This window comes from Mobula hypostoma, chromosome 24, assembly GCF_963921235.1.
Source record: "Mobula hypostoma chromosome 24, sMobHyp1.1, whole genome shotgun sequence".
Lineage (NCBI taxonomy): Eukaryota > Metazoa > Chordata > Chondrichthyes > Myliobatiformes > Myliobatidae > Mobula > Mobula hypostoma.
This window is the reverse complement of record NC_086120.1, coordinates 43972764-43992419: the sequence shown is the minus strand read 5'-3', so window position 1 is coordinate 43992419 and position 19656 is coordinate 43972764. Positions and strand designations below refer to the sequence as shown.

Sequence of the window (19656 nt, the reverse complement as noted above, 5' to 3'; positions counted from 1 at the left end):
CATAACGCCCTAAGCATTTTGTGTGTGTAACCCTTGGGTGGCAGGGTGGAGATACGTCCCTACCAAAGGAGGTGTAAGGGACTCCTTCCCTCCTTTAGTCTGCAGGTCACCCTTGGGCAAAGTTGACCACCTACTTAGAACACCCCCCCCCCCCACCCACCCCACCAACCGATCAGGGTCACATGAAGCCATGGGAGCAGATGGTGGATGGTCGTATGAGCGGCTGGTACATATCACAAGTCCTAGTTATGCAATCGCCAATGTCAGGCAAACAATCTCTGAAAAATATTGATAATGGCTGGGGTCACCCATCTTGTGAAGACACTGCCCAAAAGGCAATAGAAAACCATTTCTGTAGAAAAATTTGCCAAATACAATCACAGTTAAGACCATGATCGCCCACAACATACAACAAAGCACATAATGTTAATGACCCTTAAAATATGATTTTAAATTTATTTAAAAGACAATCAGAATTTTACCTGTTTTGAAATTCTGCCCTTATCTTCATTCTTTACTTCGTTAGACTCATTAAAAATCCTTAGACATTCCTCCATAGGATCAGATTCAAATTCAAAGTCTTTTTCTAAACCGAGATAATCGATATCGTCCTCAGAAGAAAAGGCTGTTTGTTCAATACTTCCCTCGGTTTCATCTTCACTGGAACTGGTGTTGACTTGTGGATTTCTATCAGACTCATAATTCACTGCAGTGTCAGGTTTAACAGTGCTTTCATCATTACTGCTGTCATCACCAAATAAGTCTGTGTGACTGAGAGTTCGCTTTGTCAATCCTGGCTTCAATTTCTTGCCTTGGCCTTTTGCTTTATCTTTTGCTTTATCTTTCACAGATTTTGACTCGTCTTTGATTTTACTGTCTAAACGAGCCCCATTTTTATGTATCAATGTTTTACATTTTGCGTCATTGTTATTTTTGTCAAATTTCTGACTTGTTACGAGCTTGTCATCATGGCATTTGACTTTTCCTAAACTATCTGAAAAACTGCCTGATCTAAACTTGGATTTGTTTTCATTTTTTACCCCATCCAATTTGTTCACCTTTGTTTTACCCATTTTTCTACTAGGACTTTCATCAATTTTAATTCTTTGCTTTTCTTCTTTGGTTTCATTTTTTCCAGAATCTTTGTGTTTCTTTTCAACAAATGTATTATCACCATTCTTTCTGGCTTTCAACTTCTCCCCTTGTTTTTCTCGCCTAGTTTCTACAGTTTCTTTTGCACATTTTATTTTTTCCTTATGACCAACTTTCTGTGGGTGGGGTGATTTACTTTTAACGTCATCAACTTTAACCTTTCTGGCCTTCACTTTTGAATCATCTGTGCCACCATCTTTATCCTTTTTCTCTTTGCATCCTCTTTCAAGTTCTTCCTTGCTGTAATGTGAAATTTTAGAGGATTGACTGGTGGATTTTAACTTCTGTTTCCTTCTGTCCTCTTTTTTGCTATCAAGACCGCTAACATCTACATCATATTGATTGCAATTTTCTTTTACGGACTGTTCTTTTAGGTGTTTTGCTTTTAGAGACAATAGATCTGACTTATTTTCACCATAACATTGTTGATGGTTATTATTTAGTTCATCTCCAGAGTCAGAGAACTCTGCATCCATGTCATAGCTGCTTGATTTCAAGTGATGGCAATGCTTCTTCGCTGAAGGTGTATAAGGCTCCTCCAAGGCATTCCCTCTGGGCCTTTTGGTCCCATGTTCCTTTATCTTTCTTTTAATCAGCCGGGCTGAATAGTTCAGCAAAGGATCATACTCTAGGTCAGTGCATGGCTTGGTGTTGTCAATTACGTATTTACTACCGGATGCAGAGGCAGCATTTTTGACTGGCTTTGTCACAAGCGTTGGGACATATTTCAAAGAATTAACTCTTGCATCAGCTTCATCGTCTGTATCCAACGTATATTTACTGGAAGAGGCAGTAACAGAAAGTGGAGTAGGGGTGTATTCTATATTACTATTTAGGTGGTAATTATTTGGACTATATTCTAAAGAACCTATCAACTTATCTTCATTAGGCAAAATCTCTGTGCAGTTCTTGATTTCACTAATTGTCTTTTGCGTAGATGACGCTGAAAGGACAGACTCTTCTTCTGTATTAAGAAGGTCCTCATATCTTGACAGTTTTTTCTGTTCTTGTTCAACCTCATTCTTAACAGCCTCTATTGCTTTGTTGACAAGTTCCAACTCTAGAGAACTAGATTCTGTAAGGTCACCTGAGATCTCTTCTCCATTTCTAGATGAACCCTTAGGAAGTTCTGGATTGTAAGGATCATACCCAGGTTCTAAAAGACAGATTAAAGCACTGTAAATATTAAGAAGTTCAGGCAGACGTAGAAAACTACTGAATTAATCTACAAGTTTCATCCAATTCAAAGTACTCTATAACTAGTAGCACCAATAGAAACTACTGAGATCGCATTCAACACAAGTCAAAGCTGAAATGAAAGTACAGTTACACTATCTATTTTAACTACTGGATTTGCTTCCCCCTCCCCCCCCCCTTCTATGGAAATCAATTCCTAATAATATATCAACTAAAATCAGGTAACTGATATTTCTGAATTCAAAATCAATGTTCAACTTAAATGTATTATCAAAGTAAGTGTGTGTGTGTGTGTGTGTGTGTGTGTGTGTGTGTGTGTGTGTGTGTGTGTGTGTGTGTGTGTGTATCACCATATACAATCCCGAGATTCACTTTCTTGTGGGCATACTCCGTAAATCCATAATAGAGTGATAAAACAGAATAGATCAATGAAAGACCATATCAACTTGGGCATTCAGTCAGTGTACAAAAGACCACAACTGAGCAAATACAAAAAGAAAGAAAGAAAGAATAACAATAAGTAAGCAATAAATATCAAGAACATGAGATTAAGAGTTCTTTAAAGTGAGTCCATAGGCTGTGGGAAGATTTCAGTGATGAGGTATATGAATGAGGAATTTAACTGACATTTTATTGAACCATTGATTGACTGCAAGGTGTATGTTGTAAATGTTCTGCTCATTCAGTTCACTTAAATGCAAAAGTAATGTCAACATCAATATTAGAGGGTCATACGTTTTATCTCCCACCTCCCCCCAACTTTAAATCTTTCTCCACAGTCTATCAGTCATCGAGCACTACAGCACAGTAACAGGCCCTTCAGCCTACCTAAACCGAGCCAGCCGACACCTACCTGCACCTGGACATAACCCACCATAACTCTCCCACCTATTCAAACTTCGGTAGATATTGTTTACTTGGATTTTCAGAAGGCCTTTGACAAGGTGCCACACAAGAGGTGCTAAATTTGCCAAAGTCTGCCTGCCATTAAGTGGGGACCAAAAAATTAATACTGTATCTAAAAGGATTGACATTCCAGGCTGCTTCAAAAGAAGAAATGATAACAGCTTGCAAATGTTTGCATATACATTACAGATAAAGATATGGTGAATGGGAAAACAATTCCTACCAAAGAGGTATACAAAAAAGCAAAAGCACACTTTACTAAAAATTTCTGTATTAGAAATGTTTGTAAAATTCTCATCCATACTGAGTTGTGTTGGCATAACTCAGTGGTTCTCAATGTGGGCCATATGGACACCCAGGCCAGATTTTGTATAGCTACAAGTAAAAACAAAAAAAAACTGGGGAAGCAGGAATTTCTGAATGGGCTATGTTCACTGTTTTAATAAAATATTACTAAAATATATAAATAAAAAGTAAATGAATAAATGCACTTTAATTGGAACCCTGAATGAAATGAATGGGAAAATGTTAGATGATACAAATGAAGCAGGAAAACAGAAAAACAGCTTAGCCTGTGTGCGTCTAAGCTACCACGCTCCACATCACTCCCAAATCACAAACTGATTGCAACCAAGTTGCAACCAGATTATTCAAAAACTCACAGCAACACACAAACAGCTGGAGGAATGCGGTCAGGCACTATGGAAATTAATAAATAGTTGACGTTTCAGATTGAGATCCTTCTTTAGGACTCACTAACTTGCATCAGCTACAAGGATCTCACTAAATACCCAAAGTAACAATAGAGTGTTTTTTCATTGTTGGTTAGAAGAATATTATATATATCACAAAGCATCCTATTCAGAGTTTTGAAACAGTTTCATTTTTCATACATACCTGTAACATTATATATAACATTCAATATCCATAACATGTTAAATGTAAATATTGACTGTATATTAGAATAATTAGTAGCTGACCCACAAAAGGTTTAGCAACTAACAAACTAACGGAGACTATGGGGGGGGGGGGGTCCCACAGAGGAAAATGGAAGTCACAAGTAGACCATGAGCAGAAAAATGTTGAGAACCACCAGTATAACTATTCAGCTAAAAAAAAGCTAATGTACCAGAAATCTTTACCTGCAGCCAAACTTATTTATAGCACAATTATAGTAAGTGCCTGATAAAAATTTAAACTGAAACTTAAATGTATCCATTTTTGAAGACGGTCAATATGATTTATTAAAGGGACTTTCCCAAACAACTTTTAGTTCCTCAATAGTTTTTAACTGTTTAATTGAGATCAGTACATGTATTAAGTATGCCAACTATATTATTTTTATTAGGTTACAATGCAGGCTAAGAACAATTATACATTTGATTCTGTCTTTAAAGAGCAAGCAGCAAGACAGGCAAGCTCCCACAAGCTTAATTAATTTTCACAAATGGCAAATTCGTAAAAACTGATTTTCCATTACGGATTGAGATATAGAATTATTAGTCAAGTTTCAATCCAAAGTGACTACTACGGTACAGCTCCCACTACATCTTTTCGCCACCTCTCAATCTTATTATAAGAGATGGCCCCCGCATGTATAAACTACCTAAAGGAGCCATCTTGGATCAGGGCTGTGAAAAACAATAACCATTCTAAAGTGACATATTACAATATGTTGAAGAGGAAGGACATGCAATATCTACTACCAAAACATTAAATCAGACAAGTTTTGCATTTTTTTTAAACTGTAGGTCGGGAATTTGTAAGTACTGCAGATGCAGAGGTATCATTTTTCTATATTAGCCCCATATCCCTTCACTTAACATCCGAGATTCTATCAGGCTGCCCTGAAAACTCTGTGGCTGAACTTCTTGGGTAGAGAATTCCAGAGCCTTATTTTTATCACTTCAGCTTTCAATGGCAAGCGCTTGTTTTGAGACCATGATGTTGGTGGGGGACATTTAATAGAGATGTATAAAATTACGAAAGGCACAGTTAGGTCGGCAGAAAATGATCTCTATCTTCGGCAGCAGAGGGGTCAATTACTAGGAAGTGCAAAGTTGAGGTAGAAAAGCAGAAGAAAATTTTCATTTCTTACCATTTAAGAGCTATGGAGTGGTTGTGGAGAGGGAAACCAACACACTTATAACATACCCGGCTGAGGACCTGATGTGGTAGTACTCGAGAAGTTTTGCACCAAGGGGGAACAGTTTTCTTGACAAGTATGGACACAACAAGGTATATCATGCTATAAAATGTATGAATCAAATATCTTAATTTCCTAGTAATTTTTTAGTGTGCTGGAAAATACATCTTCAGGAAAATTTATGCACTTGCAAATTGAATAAAGAAAGAACACTAAATGATTCAGTTTAGCAAACTTTAAAAACAATCCTGCCAAAGCCACAAAGGACGTTCTGAAGGGACAGGCAATGGCCTCTGTTGCCCAAGGTAAAGGACATGTTGGGTACAGCTTTGTGGGCTGTAGGTTTTCTATGTTTCTAATGTATGCTGTAGTGTAAAATGTAATTGGAATCAAGTCACAAACAGACCAAGATTAACATATGGCCACTTTTGATGCGGAACAAGAAAAGCTCAGATACAGCAATAATGTCACCCATACAAGTGGATCCAAAAACCAAATTTGGAAGCAAAATAATTTTAAAAAATATATACACCCCAATATCAAGGTTAATGCAAGGTTAATGTATGGTTCCACAGATAATGCCAGTCTTCTGAGTTATCTCAGGATCATTCTTCATTTGTTGATTAATAGTGTAAGAGGAAAAGGAACATCTGCAGAACGGCAAGCAGCAGTCAGGCTAGGATTTCATTTCTATGCATTTCTCAGTAAGGGTAAGACATATATCACCAATAATAAAAAAAATACACTCATTCGTTATTGACCGAAAGGTTTTTCAATCACACAATTATGATGCCAAATTAGAATTTGTATGATAGGCACTCAAAGCTATTATTGACCACCCACTTTGCACACAATGTACAAAACGCAAAATTATTTACCAATTGCTTCCTGAATACCTCTATGGGTAGTACTGCTGCAAACAAAAAAAAACTGCTTAATTTTATAAGATGTTCCAAATAAACAAGTTATGAAGCAATAGCCTGATACAAATATCCTACACTAAATACACAACCCTACACAAAATTGCTTAACAAATCCATTTTCTATTAATTTATCAGTTAACAAATGTTTTAGTACACTAGGTGAAACCCTTGTCTAAACCCATGAGCTTTAGCAAAAGAACATTTAATTTTGTGACTACCCTAAAGGAAAAGCAAATGTATTTCTCAATATTCTATAGCTATTACAGAAAAGCATAAGCTTGCACTATATTTTGTATTACACTCTAAAATACTAGTTGGTTTGGCTACACATTAAGTATTTTAAGCATTATCTAGCAAATGTATGGTCTGTGTGAAGTATAACAAGCTACTATTTTCCAATATGTAAAGTCAGATCAGCAAATAACTAATTACCACATTTCTGGTTGCTCAACAGGAATAAAATATACTTGTTCATGTCTTTCTGGACTTTAATTTTGCAGCGATTACTCACATCCCCTCTTACGCTTGCAGTATGCACGACTGGCAAGAGACCACTTGGTTTCTGAAGATAACTTGTTTGCAGTATCACAGATCCCAAATACGCAGCTGCTGATGTCTCACTAGACCATCCCACAAAAACATCTCTGAATGAGAAAACTATCTACCTCAGGTGATGATTTCATTTCAAGGTTCCTTCAAAACCTTTTTGCTATGCTCAAGAATGTACTTATTTGTTACGCTTTCCCACTGAACTAAGACAAACTTGAGATCAAAATTAAAATAAAACAAGATATAGCTGTCCTCAATTCACAAACAAGTACTGAATTGGAATTTTTTTCAACTGAATAGTTTTGAACCTCGTCAGAGATCATACCCACAATGTGTTCAATGAACTGGTTGTAGATTTCCAAACATAACCAGCTCCCACTCAAAAATCAACACAGAAAACACACTATTTACACCACAAATTTCTACTGATGTGCCAATTCCCTGCTCTTAGCTGCAGGTCCCTGCTGAGGTATCCGTGGGGAATGAAACTCAATCAAGTCAAAAATATCTACATGGAAGACAAGCAAAGGTGAAGTGAGCTTCCAACTAATCTGTAGATAAAGTTCAGTTTTCTTCCAGCGCAACGGCAAAGTAACATCTTATGACAGGTAAAATTAAAATCTGAGCTTCTTAATTTCTACATTAACTTACACATCTTCAGTAAACATCAGGAGATAACAGGCTTATTGTTAGCTCACGTGCAGTTAAAAAGCATACTCATCATCTCAACCATGTAAAATTGCACATTCAAAACCTGCCAAAAACTGAAAGTAGTAAGCTCTAGAAGCATGTTCCACGGTTCTATAAAATCACAGCTGATTACTTAACTCAGTGTCACTAAAATGCATTAACCTTGTGTAACACTCACTTCACCGAGTGGCTTAATATAGGGGGTGATAACCCCTGCCCGGCCAAACTTAAGAAATCTCGTTTGGGTGGATGCTGCGCGATGTGTCCCCTGTTAAACATCAGTACCCCGAAGTAACAAACAGTACATAATATGCAATTAAACTTTATAACTCTTACTTTGACTATATGATTAGCAGAGAAACAAAATATATGTATGTACTTATTTATATATAAATAAAAAAGGGCCCAAATCTTAGTAAACAGTCTGTGCTCACACGTAGGCCGATCGTCGGTGCCCTTTGGACCCTCGCTCCGAGTCACCCCGCCCGGCGGTCTACCAAATCTCTCCATTCGCGTCTTCTCTCTTCATCTCTCTCTCTCTCCCTCCGGCAAAAGCCCATGAAATCAACTGTTTCCAGATTCACCATACAGGGGAACAAAATCCTGATTGGCTAACATGCATCTACAGTCCTGTTATCTTCAGCCATAACCCAAACATTGCCGCTACAGAGAAACCGTTACTTCAGCAGTGAACGTTAGCAAAAAACCATTACGTTAGCAGTGAAACCTTACAGCGCGTTACACTTGCATCCTCTGGATGCTTTCAATATCTAAAAATTGATTGATCATGGATTTGAATACACTCAGCAACTGAGCCCCTCAACAGTTAAAATTCGCCACCCTCTGGGTGAGGAAAGTTTTCTCTTCGTTCATGAAGGCGGCATCCATCATTATGGATCCTCACCATCCAGGACACAGCCTCTTGTCATTAATACAATCACAGAGAAGGTAAAGAAGCCTGAGGACATATACTTAACATTTTAGGAACAGCTTCTTTCCTCTACCATCAAATTTCAAAACGGTCCATCAATTCATGAACAGTATCTCACTATTCTCCTTTTGTACTATTTTAATTTTTATTGCAACTTGCAGTAAATGCACAGTACTGCTGCCATAAAGCAAATTTCACAACATATGTTCTGAATATTCTGAATGGCTGATTCCTTATTTTAACACCCTACTGGTGGAATAGAGAATTATAGTGACAAGCAACTTGAAACCCAGGGTCACTCCTGCAGATTGAAGTGTGAAGTGTGAATCACCAAGTTTGTGTCAGGTTTCTGACTTTCATCAGACTATTATCACACCTCAAGGCAGCATCCCATTTCAGGCCCTGGAACAAGGCATCATTTGGTTAAGTGCCCACAAGGAAATGCACTATGATAGGTTCTGATGACTGTTGGACTGACCATTGCCTAATCCACTTATAACCATCAGCTGAACTAAAGAAAGTGGTAAAACATAGGGCAAGAAAAGCAATGTTGGATGTCTCCAGGATCGGACAGAGAAACTGTTCTTGGTAAGCAGCTCACAAAGAGACTGTAGGCACAGCACTGACCACTGTGATATGCTCAGCAATCAAAACTTTGAACATGAACAAATACTTATTGAACTCATCTAAACCAAATAGCAAAAAAAAATCAAATTACTGAAGATTCTAGAATTTGAAATTAGAATAGAAACTAATGAAAATCCTTAGCAGATTAAAACGCATATATGAAGAACAGCGGGGGGGACAATATTTCAGATATTCTGCCCATTTGTCCATCCGTAAATAGGAAGGGCTCTGATAAAATGGCTGAAAGTTTAACCTTCATTTCCTTCAGAAATGTTATTTAATCTTTGTTTCTTTCAGCCAAACATTTGATATTGTTTGTGTATAAAATAAAAACCTGACCCAACCACACTCAATCTAAATCTAAGCACTCATCCACATAACAATCTCCAACAGGTATTGATCTGCTTGAGAACAAAACACTAAACATTGATAAAGTACTGAGGACACGGGCAAATCATCCTGGTTTGGATAAAGCCATGCCAGCATTGCAAGGCCCAGTTAAGTGTTTTATCGACACGTAAACCCAATCTGAACCCTTCAAGCCCTCATATCCGGGAGGAGAAGATGGCAGCGTGCCTGCGTGTGCGCAGCCCGCTGGTGAAAAATGATATCGTATCTGTTAAATAGGGGCCGTGGACAATTCTGATTTGATGGAGAATGGACGTGAAAGCACAGAGGAACATCTGGAGAAATTTCTGAAATGCCCATTTGCTGCTGTCGTTACTGTGTGGTCGTGAATCCTTCGGAGGGTAGGCCTCAAAATCCCTGGCCTTGCCTGCTTTTTGGCGACCGAGAAGGAGGTCGAAAGGTTCGGACAGAGATGGCGCTCTGTACTCGGTGTCGGAGAGCTGAATCAGAGGCTCGAAGTTTTCGGATGACTCAGAGTCGGATTGTGGTCGGCATGGCAGGAAGAGTTTTTCTTCCTTCTCCCGTCTGCGTGAGATGTGAGACATTTGAGAAACTTTGAACTTTACTGTGCTCATGGACTTCTTCATCAAGTTATGGTATTGTTACACTGTTTGTAACTATATGTAATAATGATGTGGTTTTGTTAGTTTTTTTTCAGTCTTGGTTTGTCCTGTGTTTTGTGATATCACACCGGAGGAAATAATGTATCATTTCTTAATGCATGCATTACTAAATGACAATAAAAGAGGACTGCATGTCTTCATAATCATAATCATATCAAGCAACCCAGTCTCTTGTCTAGATGTTACAGTGCAACAGGACCCTGAGAAAGGGAGGATCATTGCAGTGCCAAATGGTATTGTGACATCTGCTGCAAAGAGTAAATGCATTGGTGTAATGCAAAAACCAGAATGAACTATACTACATAAACTAACTTACTTGGCTGCAGAATAATGCTCAAGAGGATGAATAGCCATCATCGGGGCAGATGCCATTTGCAACTCTGATACATCAGGGGCAAAATAAATACAGTTTAAAAAAACAAAAGTGATGAGCATTAAAAAAAAGGAATAATGTACAATCTTGGTACAAGCCAATTAACAAATATATCCAAAGTAGCTCAGTGGTTTCAATGAGGTATGATCTGATATGAGCCAAAACAAACCAGCAATTCCTACTTCAGAGGTGTTTAAATACCTTAATTTGTTCCGACATAAAATGAGGATGGGAGCATGGTAAAATATGACTGTTCTCAGTCAAATAGACCAATTGATTATTTTTAAATTATTCCATTCATCACTTGCAGCATTTAATCCTGAACACAATTTTCTAAATGCAGTTTCACCAACTCCTTGTACAATTGCAACATAATACCCCAACTTTTGTATTGACAAAAAGGTCACACTACAATTTTACTTGATGAAAGGCACAGTTTAATGGATTTAAGCAAATTTATCACTGCTCCATTGCAGCTGAATCTACGAAGCACAGGGCTGAACACAACAATAATTTAATTTTAATTCTCACTGAACTTGCCACAAAGATAAATATATTTGACAATGTAATATACAAGTGTCCCCCGCTTTTCGAACGTTCGCTTTACAAAAGAACTACATTAGTTACCTGTTTTCACTAACAGAAGGTGTTTTCACTGTTATGAAAAAAGGCAGCGCACGCCCCAAGCAGCCAAGCTCCTCCCCCGGAACTGCATTCTAGCCGGCATTGCTTAAACACGTGCCTGTGAGCATCTGTGCTTTATGTCGATTTATTTTGAGCATCCATTAGCAAGATGAGCTCTAAGGTATCAGAAAAGCCTAAAAGAGCTCGTAACGGTGTTACACTTAGTGTAAAACTAGACATAATTAAGCGTTTCGATCGTGGTGAACTAAGTAAGGACAAAGTGAGTTTGGCTTGTGGAAGTTGACGAAGATGATGTTGAAGAGGTTTTGGCATCCCATGACCAAGAACTGATAGATGAAGAGCTGATGCAATTGGAAGAGGAAAGGATAACAATCAAAACCGAATGCAGTAGCGAACGGACCAAAAGTGAAGTTGTCCAGGAACTGAACGTGAAGCAACTGCACGAGGTTTTCGCTGCAACGATTGCAGAAAAGTACAACATTAATTTTGAAAGGGTACGTAGGTTTAGGGCATATTTGCAGGATGGTTTGAGTGCTTACAAAGAACTGTATGATAGAAAAATGCGTGAGGCTAAGCAGTCAAGCATACTGTCGTTTTTCAAGCCTTCCACGTCAGCCACAGCAGACAAGGTACCTTGACCTTCGACATCGAGGCAGGCAGACATAGAAGAAGATGACCTGCCTGCCCTGATGGAAACAGACAACGATGAGATGACACCCCAGTGTCTCACCACCCCAACCTCCAGGCCACAGACCCATACATTGCCGCGAAGAATGCAGTGGTAGCTGGGACGCACGCAGCACATCTTTAAGAAGAAAGCCGAAATAAACAAGCTAATTCATTAGGTGCCACCCGGCACGCAAATGTTGGCCCAGATCAGAGGCAACGCGGTAGCCAGGCGCACCTAATTAATTAGCTTGTTTATTTCGGCTTTTTTCTTAAAGATGTGCTGGGTGCATCCCGGCTACCGCTGCACCCCTGCATTCTTCGCAGATTGGTATCGGTCCGCGGCCTGGAGGTTGGGGACCACTGCACCACTGCAACCTCCGAAGACTCAGCCTAACACACCATCATCAGTGTGTTTGGCGCTGTGTCTTCCCAATTCCAGTAAGTGATACTACACTGTATGTACATTATTTCTACTTTATATAGGCTGTGTATTTTTATGTGTTATTTGGTATGATTTGGCAGCTTCATAGCTTAAAGGTTACTGGAGAGAGTGTTTCTGCCGAGAGCACTTGCGTGAGATTTTCGCTACGGTGGACAGTGCGGCAGTGATTGTAGAAAAGTATTTCTACTTTATATAGGCTATGTATTTATCATATCATAGAAACATAGAAAATAGGTGCAGGAGTAGGTCATTCGGCCTACTATGATCATGGCTGATCATCCAACTCAGAACTCTGTACCTGCCTTCTCTCCATACCCCCTGATCCCTTTAGCCACAAGGGCCTTATCTAACTAGCCAATGAACTGGCCTCAACTGTTTCCTGTGGCAGAGAATTCCACAGATTCACCACTCTCCGTGTGAAGAAGTTTTTCCTCATTTTGGTCCTAAAAGGCTTCCCCTTTATCCTTAAACTGTGACCCCTCGTTCTGGACTTCCCCAAAATCGGGAACAATCTTCCTACATCTAGCCTGTCCAATTCCTTTAGAATTTTATACGTTTCAATAAGATCCCCCTCAATCTTCTAAATCCCAGCAAGTATAAGCCTAGTCGATCCAGTCTTTCAACAAATGAAAGTCTTTCAACATATGAAAGTCCTGCCATCCCAGGAATCAATCTGGTGAACCTTCTTTGTACTCCCTCTATGGCAAGAATGTCTTTCCTCAGATTAGGGGACCAAAACTGCACACAATACTTCAGGTGTGGTCTCACCAAGGCCTTGTATAACTGCAGTAGAACCTCCCTGCTCCTGTACCCGAATCTTCTTGCTATGAATGCCAGCATACCATTCGCCTTTTTCACCACCTGCTGTACCTGCATGCCCATTTTCAATGACTGGTGTACAATGACATCCAGGTCTCGTTGCAACTCCCCTTTTCCTAATCGGCCACCATTCAGATAATAATCTGTTTTCCTGTTCTTGCCACCAATGTGGATAACCTCACATTTATCCACATTAAATTGCATCTGCCATGAATTTGCCCACTCACCTAACCTATCCAAGTCACCCTGCATCCTCTTAGCACCCTCCTTACAACTAACACTGCCGCCCAGCTTCGTGTCATCTCCGCAAACTTGGAGATGCTGCATTTAATTCCCTCATCTAAATCATTAATATATATTGTAAACAACTGGGGTCCCAGCACTAAGCCTTGCGGTACCCCACTAGTCACTGCCTGCCATTCTGAAAAGGTCCTATTTATTCCCACTCTTTGCTTCCTGTCTGCCAACCAATTCTCTATCCACATCAATTCCTTACCCCCTATACCGTGTGCTTTAAGTTTGCACACTAATCTCCTGTGTGGGACCTTGTCAAAAGCCTTTGGAAAATCCAAGTATACCACATCCACTAGTTCTCCCCTATCCACTCTACTAGTTACATCCTCAAAAGATTCTACGAGATTCGTCAGACATGATTTTCCTTTCACAAATCCATGCTGACTTTGTCCGATGATTTCACCGCTTTCCAAATGTGCTGTTATCACACCTTTGATAACTGACTCTAGCATTTTCCCCACCAGCGATGTCAGGCCAACCCAGGGGTCCCCAACCTTTTTTTGCACTGTGGACCGGTTTAATATTGACAATATTCTTGTGGACTGGCTGACTGGGGGTGGTGGGGGGCGGGGTGGAGAGTAGGATTGCCAACAGACAAGAGTAGCAGTCAAATACGTTGTGTTTACCCTGAGAAAGACTACAATGACCATGAAGCCTTGCGCGGTCACCTGTGTGCGCATGCGTGACTTGCCAATTTTTTTTTCTACAAACCGTTTTTGGAGATTCTGTGGCGGGGGAGGGGGGGTGTTAATCACGACTGGAATATAGTTGATAAGTGGCTAATACACTCAATTTCATTTCTAAAAGGGTTTATCTGTGGAATTCTCTGCCACAGGAAACAGTTCAGGCCAGTTCATTGGCTATATTTAAGAGGGAGTTAGATATGGCCCTTGTGGCTAAAGGGATCAGGGGGTATGGAGGGAAGGCTGGTACAGGGTTCTGAGTTGGATGATCAGCCATGATCATACTGAAAGGCGGTGCAGGCTCGAAGGGCCGAATGGCCTACTCCGGCACCTATTTTCTATGTTTCTGTGTTTCTATCTAACGAATTTCATATTAAACACACAGCACATATTTTCCTCGCATGAATATAAGTGATGTCAATTATCAGGGGAGGAGAGGGGAGCTTGAAGTAAGTGTTGAACGAACTTCCAGTAGAAGTGGTAGAGGCAGGTTCGATATTATGATTTAAAATTGGATAGGTATATGGACAGGAAAGGAATAGAGGGTTATAGGCTGAGTGCAGGTCGGTGGGGCGAGGTGAGAGTAGCGTTCCGCACGGACTAGAAGGGCCGAGATGGCCTGTTTCCGTGCTGTAATTGTTATATGGTTACATAAGTCAATAGCATCATAACATTTTAAGTAACGTTTGGATATTAAACACACAGCACATATTTTCCCCATATGAACATATAAAATCATTGCAACACACCAATATCGCTGAATCAGTGGGAGCCCTGGGCTTGTTTTCCTGCAACAAGACGGTCCTATCGAGGGGTGATGGGAGACAGTGATACTCGAAGGGGGTTCCTTATGTCCAGTCTAATCCGCAGTGTAGTTTTCGTTGCATTCATTGCAGAGATAGAAATGGAAGCAACGTTTTCAGTGCTTTCGTGGCTATCTCAGGATATTTAGCCTTGAGTTTGATCCAGAATGCCGGCAGAGATGTTATGTCAAACATGCTTTTCAGCCCGCCGTCACTTGCAAGCTCGAGGAGTTGATCTCCTTCCCGCGCTGACATGGATGACGCGTGGGTAATGACCTCGCATGCATTCAAGCTCAACAGTGAGCGTGACAGGGAATGAGGAAAGGTGCAGCTGACTCATATCGCCAAATCATATCGTTTCCTCGCAGCCCGGTAGCACATGCTTTGCAGCCCGGTACCAGTCCGCGGCCCGATGGTTGGGGACCGCTAGGCTAACCGGTCTATCATTCCTGCTTTTACTATACGTTACTGTGATTTTAGGTTTTATGTGTTATTTGGCACAATTTGGTAGGTTATTTTTTGGGTCTGCGAACACTCACAAATTTTTCCCATATAAATATATGGTAATTGCTTCTTCACTTTATCACATTCCGGCTTACGAACTGTTTCACAGGAACGCTCTACCTTCGGATGGCGGGGGAAACTTGTATTTTAACAACATGATAACTCCATATGGGGGGCTCTGGATTAAGGTAGTAACTTTGAGCATGCTGCTCCCTACCAGACAGGGTGGACGGGCATCACCGGTCCTCATCCATCTCCTAAATCTCTCACATGTTGGCTCCAAGCACCATACCCCCGGTAAACCGCTTCAGCTGGCAGGCTAAACTACGTGAGGGAGTCGTGTTAACATGGCACCACTGGGCGAATGACTTCCATGATGAAGTCACCGGCTGGGGCAGAAAGGTTCTCAGATGAACTAAAACGGCCACGTGTTCACGACCAAGGCAAGCCACCTAGTTGGAGGAAATCGGCTGTGGTCAAACCTGGAGAGGGATGGGCTTCACCAGGTTTCAGATGCCCAGGACATGCCGCATGATGAGCACACCAAACTGGTACAAAGCTTGTCATGACGGTGCCCCGGCGACTCCACCAGGAGCTAAGGGCGCAAGAAGAACTCAATATGATTTCAATTGATCTTTTTAGCCCAGAAATTCAACAATTTGTTCTGTGGAATCTCTCATGTGTAGCCAAGATAGCCAAATGCATGTTTTTTTAAAATCTGTCTCATCTCCTTTTAGCATAGAGTCAGAGTATGGAAAAGGCCTTACTTCCCACATGGCCCACACCAACCAAGATTTCCATCTAAGCTAGTTCCAAAAGTAACTCGGAGTTAGCAGTCAAAGCTCTACTTTCTCCCAAATGGACAGCAATCTCATACCAGTAACTGCAATCAGTAATGTCTAAGATGATCACGGATGCACTGCAAAGTATTTGTCGTCATAAAAATAACATAGTTTTATCAGGTTGTATCTAGTTTTATCACAAGTGTCTAGGCTTTTGATCATACCACTTCCTTCTCACACTCAACTTCCAAATTATCTCCCAGTCCAGCCACTCAATCACCTATGGTCTAGAGAGGACAAGGCATTTCTATATCATGTACACAAGGAATACAATGCCACTAACCCTTTCAGGAAGAGCAAAGAATTTAGACCTTCAACTCTGGCTCCAAGTTCCATGCAAGGACACAGATAGGTGGGGAAAAACAAAGCAAAGCACACAAGAGGTGAAGAGAATGAGAAACAGAAGGGAGAAAAGACAAAAAATTGTTTTAATATTTCATTATCAAAAGAAAATCTTATCAGATTTATAACACAAAACACATAGTACTGGAGCAGTCTTCTGAAAAACTTAAAACAACTGAATGACACAGAATGTGAATCTAAATCAAGATATAAAATTCAAAAATAAAGTAAAAATATAGAAGAATATAACAAAAGATGAAATTGTCCAGAAAAATACATTCTATTAAAAAAACATTTATCATCAAGCTTGAACTATAAAATTATCTACCAAAACACAATGACATTCCAAATACTCAGTGGCCATTTTATCGGCTCGCTCATGAAAATTTCTAATTTCTAATCAGCAACCCAATGCATAAAAGCATGCAAACATAGTCACGAGGTTCAGACCAAACATCAGAACGGGGAAGAAATGTGATCAAAGTGATTTTGACCATGGAATGAATGATTGTTGCTCCCAGATGGGGTGTTTGAAACTGCTGATCTCCTGGGATTTTCATACACAACAGTCTACAGAGTTTACAGAGAATGGTGTGAAAAACAAAAAAAAAATCAGTGATTGGCAGTTCTGTGAGATGAGAGAGGTCAGAGGAGGATGCTTCAAGCTCACAGAAAGGTGACCATAACTCAAATAACCACATATTACAACGGTGGTGTGCAGAAGAGCATAACACATCCAACCTCGAAGTGAATGGGCTACTGCAGCAGAAGACCTCACCAGGTTCCAATGTGTACCCAAAAAAGTGACCACATGAGTGTAGAACTGCAAAAATTAAAATAAAGTTTGAAAATTTGCGAATGAGATGTTCTTTTATAAGTAACCCTTCCCAAACTGTAACTATTCAAATAGACTTTTTTAAACTTCAATTCGATTCATTCTATGTGCTTTTATAAATTTAGTTGCAATTCTGATGTTCTTCAATTAGATAAAATGCAGGTCCAACAGCCACTTAACAATTTTCACACGTCTAGGTGATTGGAAATTCTGCTAAAGTTTGGTGATGAGTAATTTAGTAAAGTTTTTTTACTGCCCAATTAAATATTCTGACTTCTTTGAACAAATAGCTCAACGGGAAGTACAATGCCCACATACAGTACAAGACAGTTCATTAGAAACCCCCAATTTCACTTTCTGTTTCTAACCTTTCTTTCTTGTTGACTGTAAAAATTTCAAAAATCAGTAAAAGGTATGAAACTTGCAAACTTACTTGACAAATTTTAAGATGCAATACTCAAGTACAATTTTGGATATGGCTGGTTCATAAAAGCAATACTACTGTGTCCTCAGAAAAGTCTCAGGTGTGATTATTAATCTGTGATCAGTGAACTGATTTGCAGCTTGGTTGGACACAACAAAACCAAACTGTCTTTGATGTCAAGTGTCTACTAAGCTGGAAATTAGCAAATTCATTCTCCCAGCCCTACAAATGATAAAAAGTATGTCTTTTTGAAGTTAATACTGAAGTAGCTGTAATACTCAATTCCAAAGCAGAGAACAACCATAGTATATTATCACCTGGCATTAGAATGAAAGAAAACCAATTCAATAGTTTGTTCACAGAAAATGACTCATGCCAGGAGAACAGCTGCAGAAAATTTGGGAAAAGCAAGAAAAGCCCATCCTGCTGCCTATTTCCATGCATTTTACAGGGTTTATCTGAAAAGATTCAAAAGCAGAGTGTTCACCTAACATCCTGGAAGAAGAGGCGTGAATCTTGTTACAATATAACAAAATGAAAATTGAGTTATTCAATCTTTTATACATTTTACCAAGGAAAAGACATCTGTAATATCCATAGGATAATCCCAAAAACATACTCTTCTGATTTAGTTAGCTTACATCTGATTTGCAAAATAGCTCCAAATTCAAGAGAGTGACTGGACCCCTACAGGGCAACATTCACAACACGCTGGAGGAACTCAGCAGGTCGGGCAGCATCTGTGGAAACGATCAGTCAACGTTTCGGGCCGGAACCCCTCGTCAGGACTAAAGAGGGAAGGGGCAGAGGCCCTATAAAGAAAGTGGGGGGAGGGTGGGAAGGAGAAGGCTGGTAGGTATCAGGTGAAAAACCAGTAGGGGAAAGATAAAGGGGTGGGGGAGGGGAAGCAGGGAGGTGATAGGCAGGAAAGGTGAAGGAGGAATAGGGGAAAACACAATAGGCAGTAGAAGGAGGCGGAACCATGAAGGAGGTAGTAGGCAGCTGGGGGAGGGGGCAGAGTGAAATAGGGATAGGGGAAGGGAGGGGGAGGGAATTACCGGAAGTTGGAGAATTCGATGTTCATACCAAGGGGCTGGAGACTACCCAGACGGTATATGAGGTGTTGCTCCTCCAACCTGAGTTCAGCCTCATCATGGCAGTAGAGGAGGCCATGTCTGGACATATCCGAATGGGAGTGTGATGCAGAGTTGAAGTGGGTGGCAACCGGGAGATCCTGTCTGTTGTGGCGGACAGAGCGGAGGTGCTCGACAAAGCGGTCCCCCAACCTGCATCGGGTTTCACGAATGTAGAGGAGGAACTCAGCAGGTCGGGCAGCATCTGTGGAAACGATCAGTCAACATTTCGGGCTGGAACCCTTCATCAGGACTGAAGAGGGAAGGGGCAGAGTTGAAGTGGGTCCGCACCTGGATCACCTATTGTAACACTTCACTTGTGAGTCTGTTGGGGTCATCCATTGCATCCGGTGCTCCCAGTGCTGCCTCTTCTACATCGGTGAAACCCGACGCAGATTGGGGGACCGCTTTGTCGAGCACCTCCACTCCGTCCACCGCAACAGACAGGATCTCCCGGTAGCCACCCACTTCAACTCTGCCCCTTCCCTCTTCAGTCCTGATGAAGGGTTCCAGCCCGAACCGTTGATTGATCGTTTCCACAGATGCTGCCCGACCTGCTGAGTTCCTCCAGCGTGTTGTGAGTGTTGCTTTGATCCCAGCATCTGCAGAGTATTTTGTGTTTGGACCCCTACAAATGAGCTCATTGTTATGGTAGGAGTGTTGAAGCCTAGCCTTAACTCTTCCAACCTAAGAGAA

General features: G+C 40.6%; 1 protein-coding gene across 1 annotated transcript in view; it reads right to left on the bottom strand.

Annotated features, from left to right (window-relative positions):
- The window catches only part of rexo1 (REX1, RNA exonuclease 1 homolog), a 92420-nt gene that overhangs the window by 57002 nt on the left and 15762 nt on the right, over positions 1–19656 (bottom strand). The window contains exon 2 of the mRNA XM_063032508.1: positions 483–2308. Within this exon, the coding sequence (XP_062888578.1) occupies positions 483–2308 (1826 nt within the window). The remainder of the gene's footprint in view (positions 1–482; positions 2309–19656) is intronic.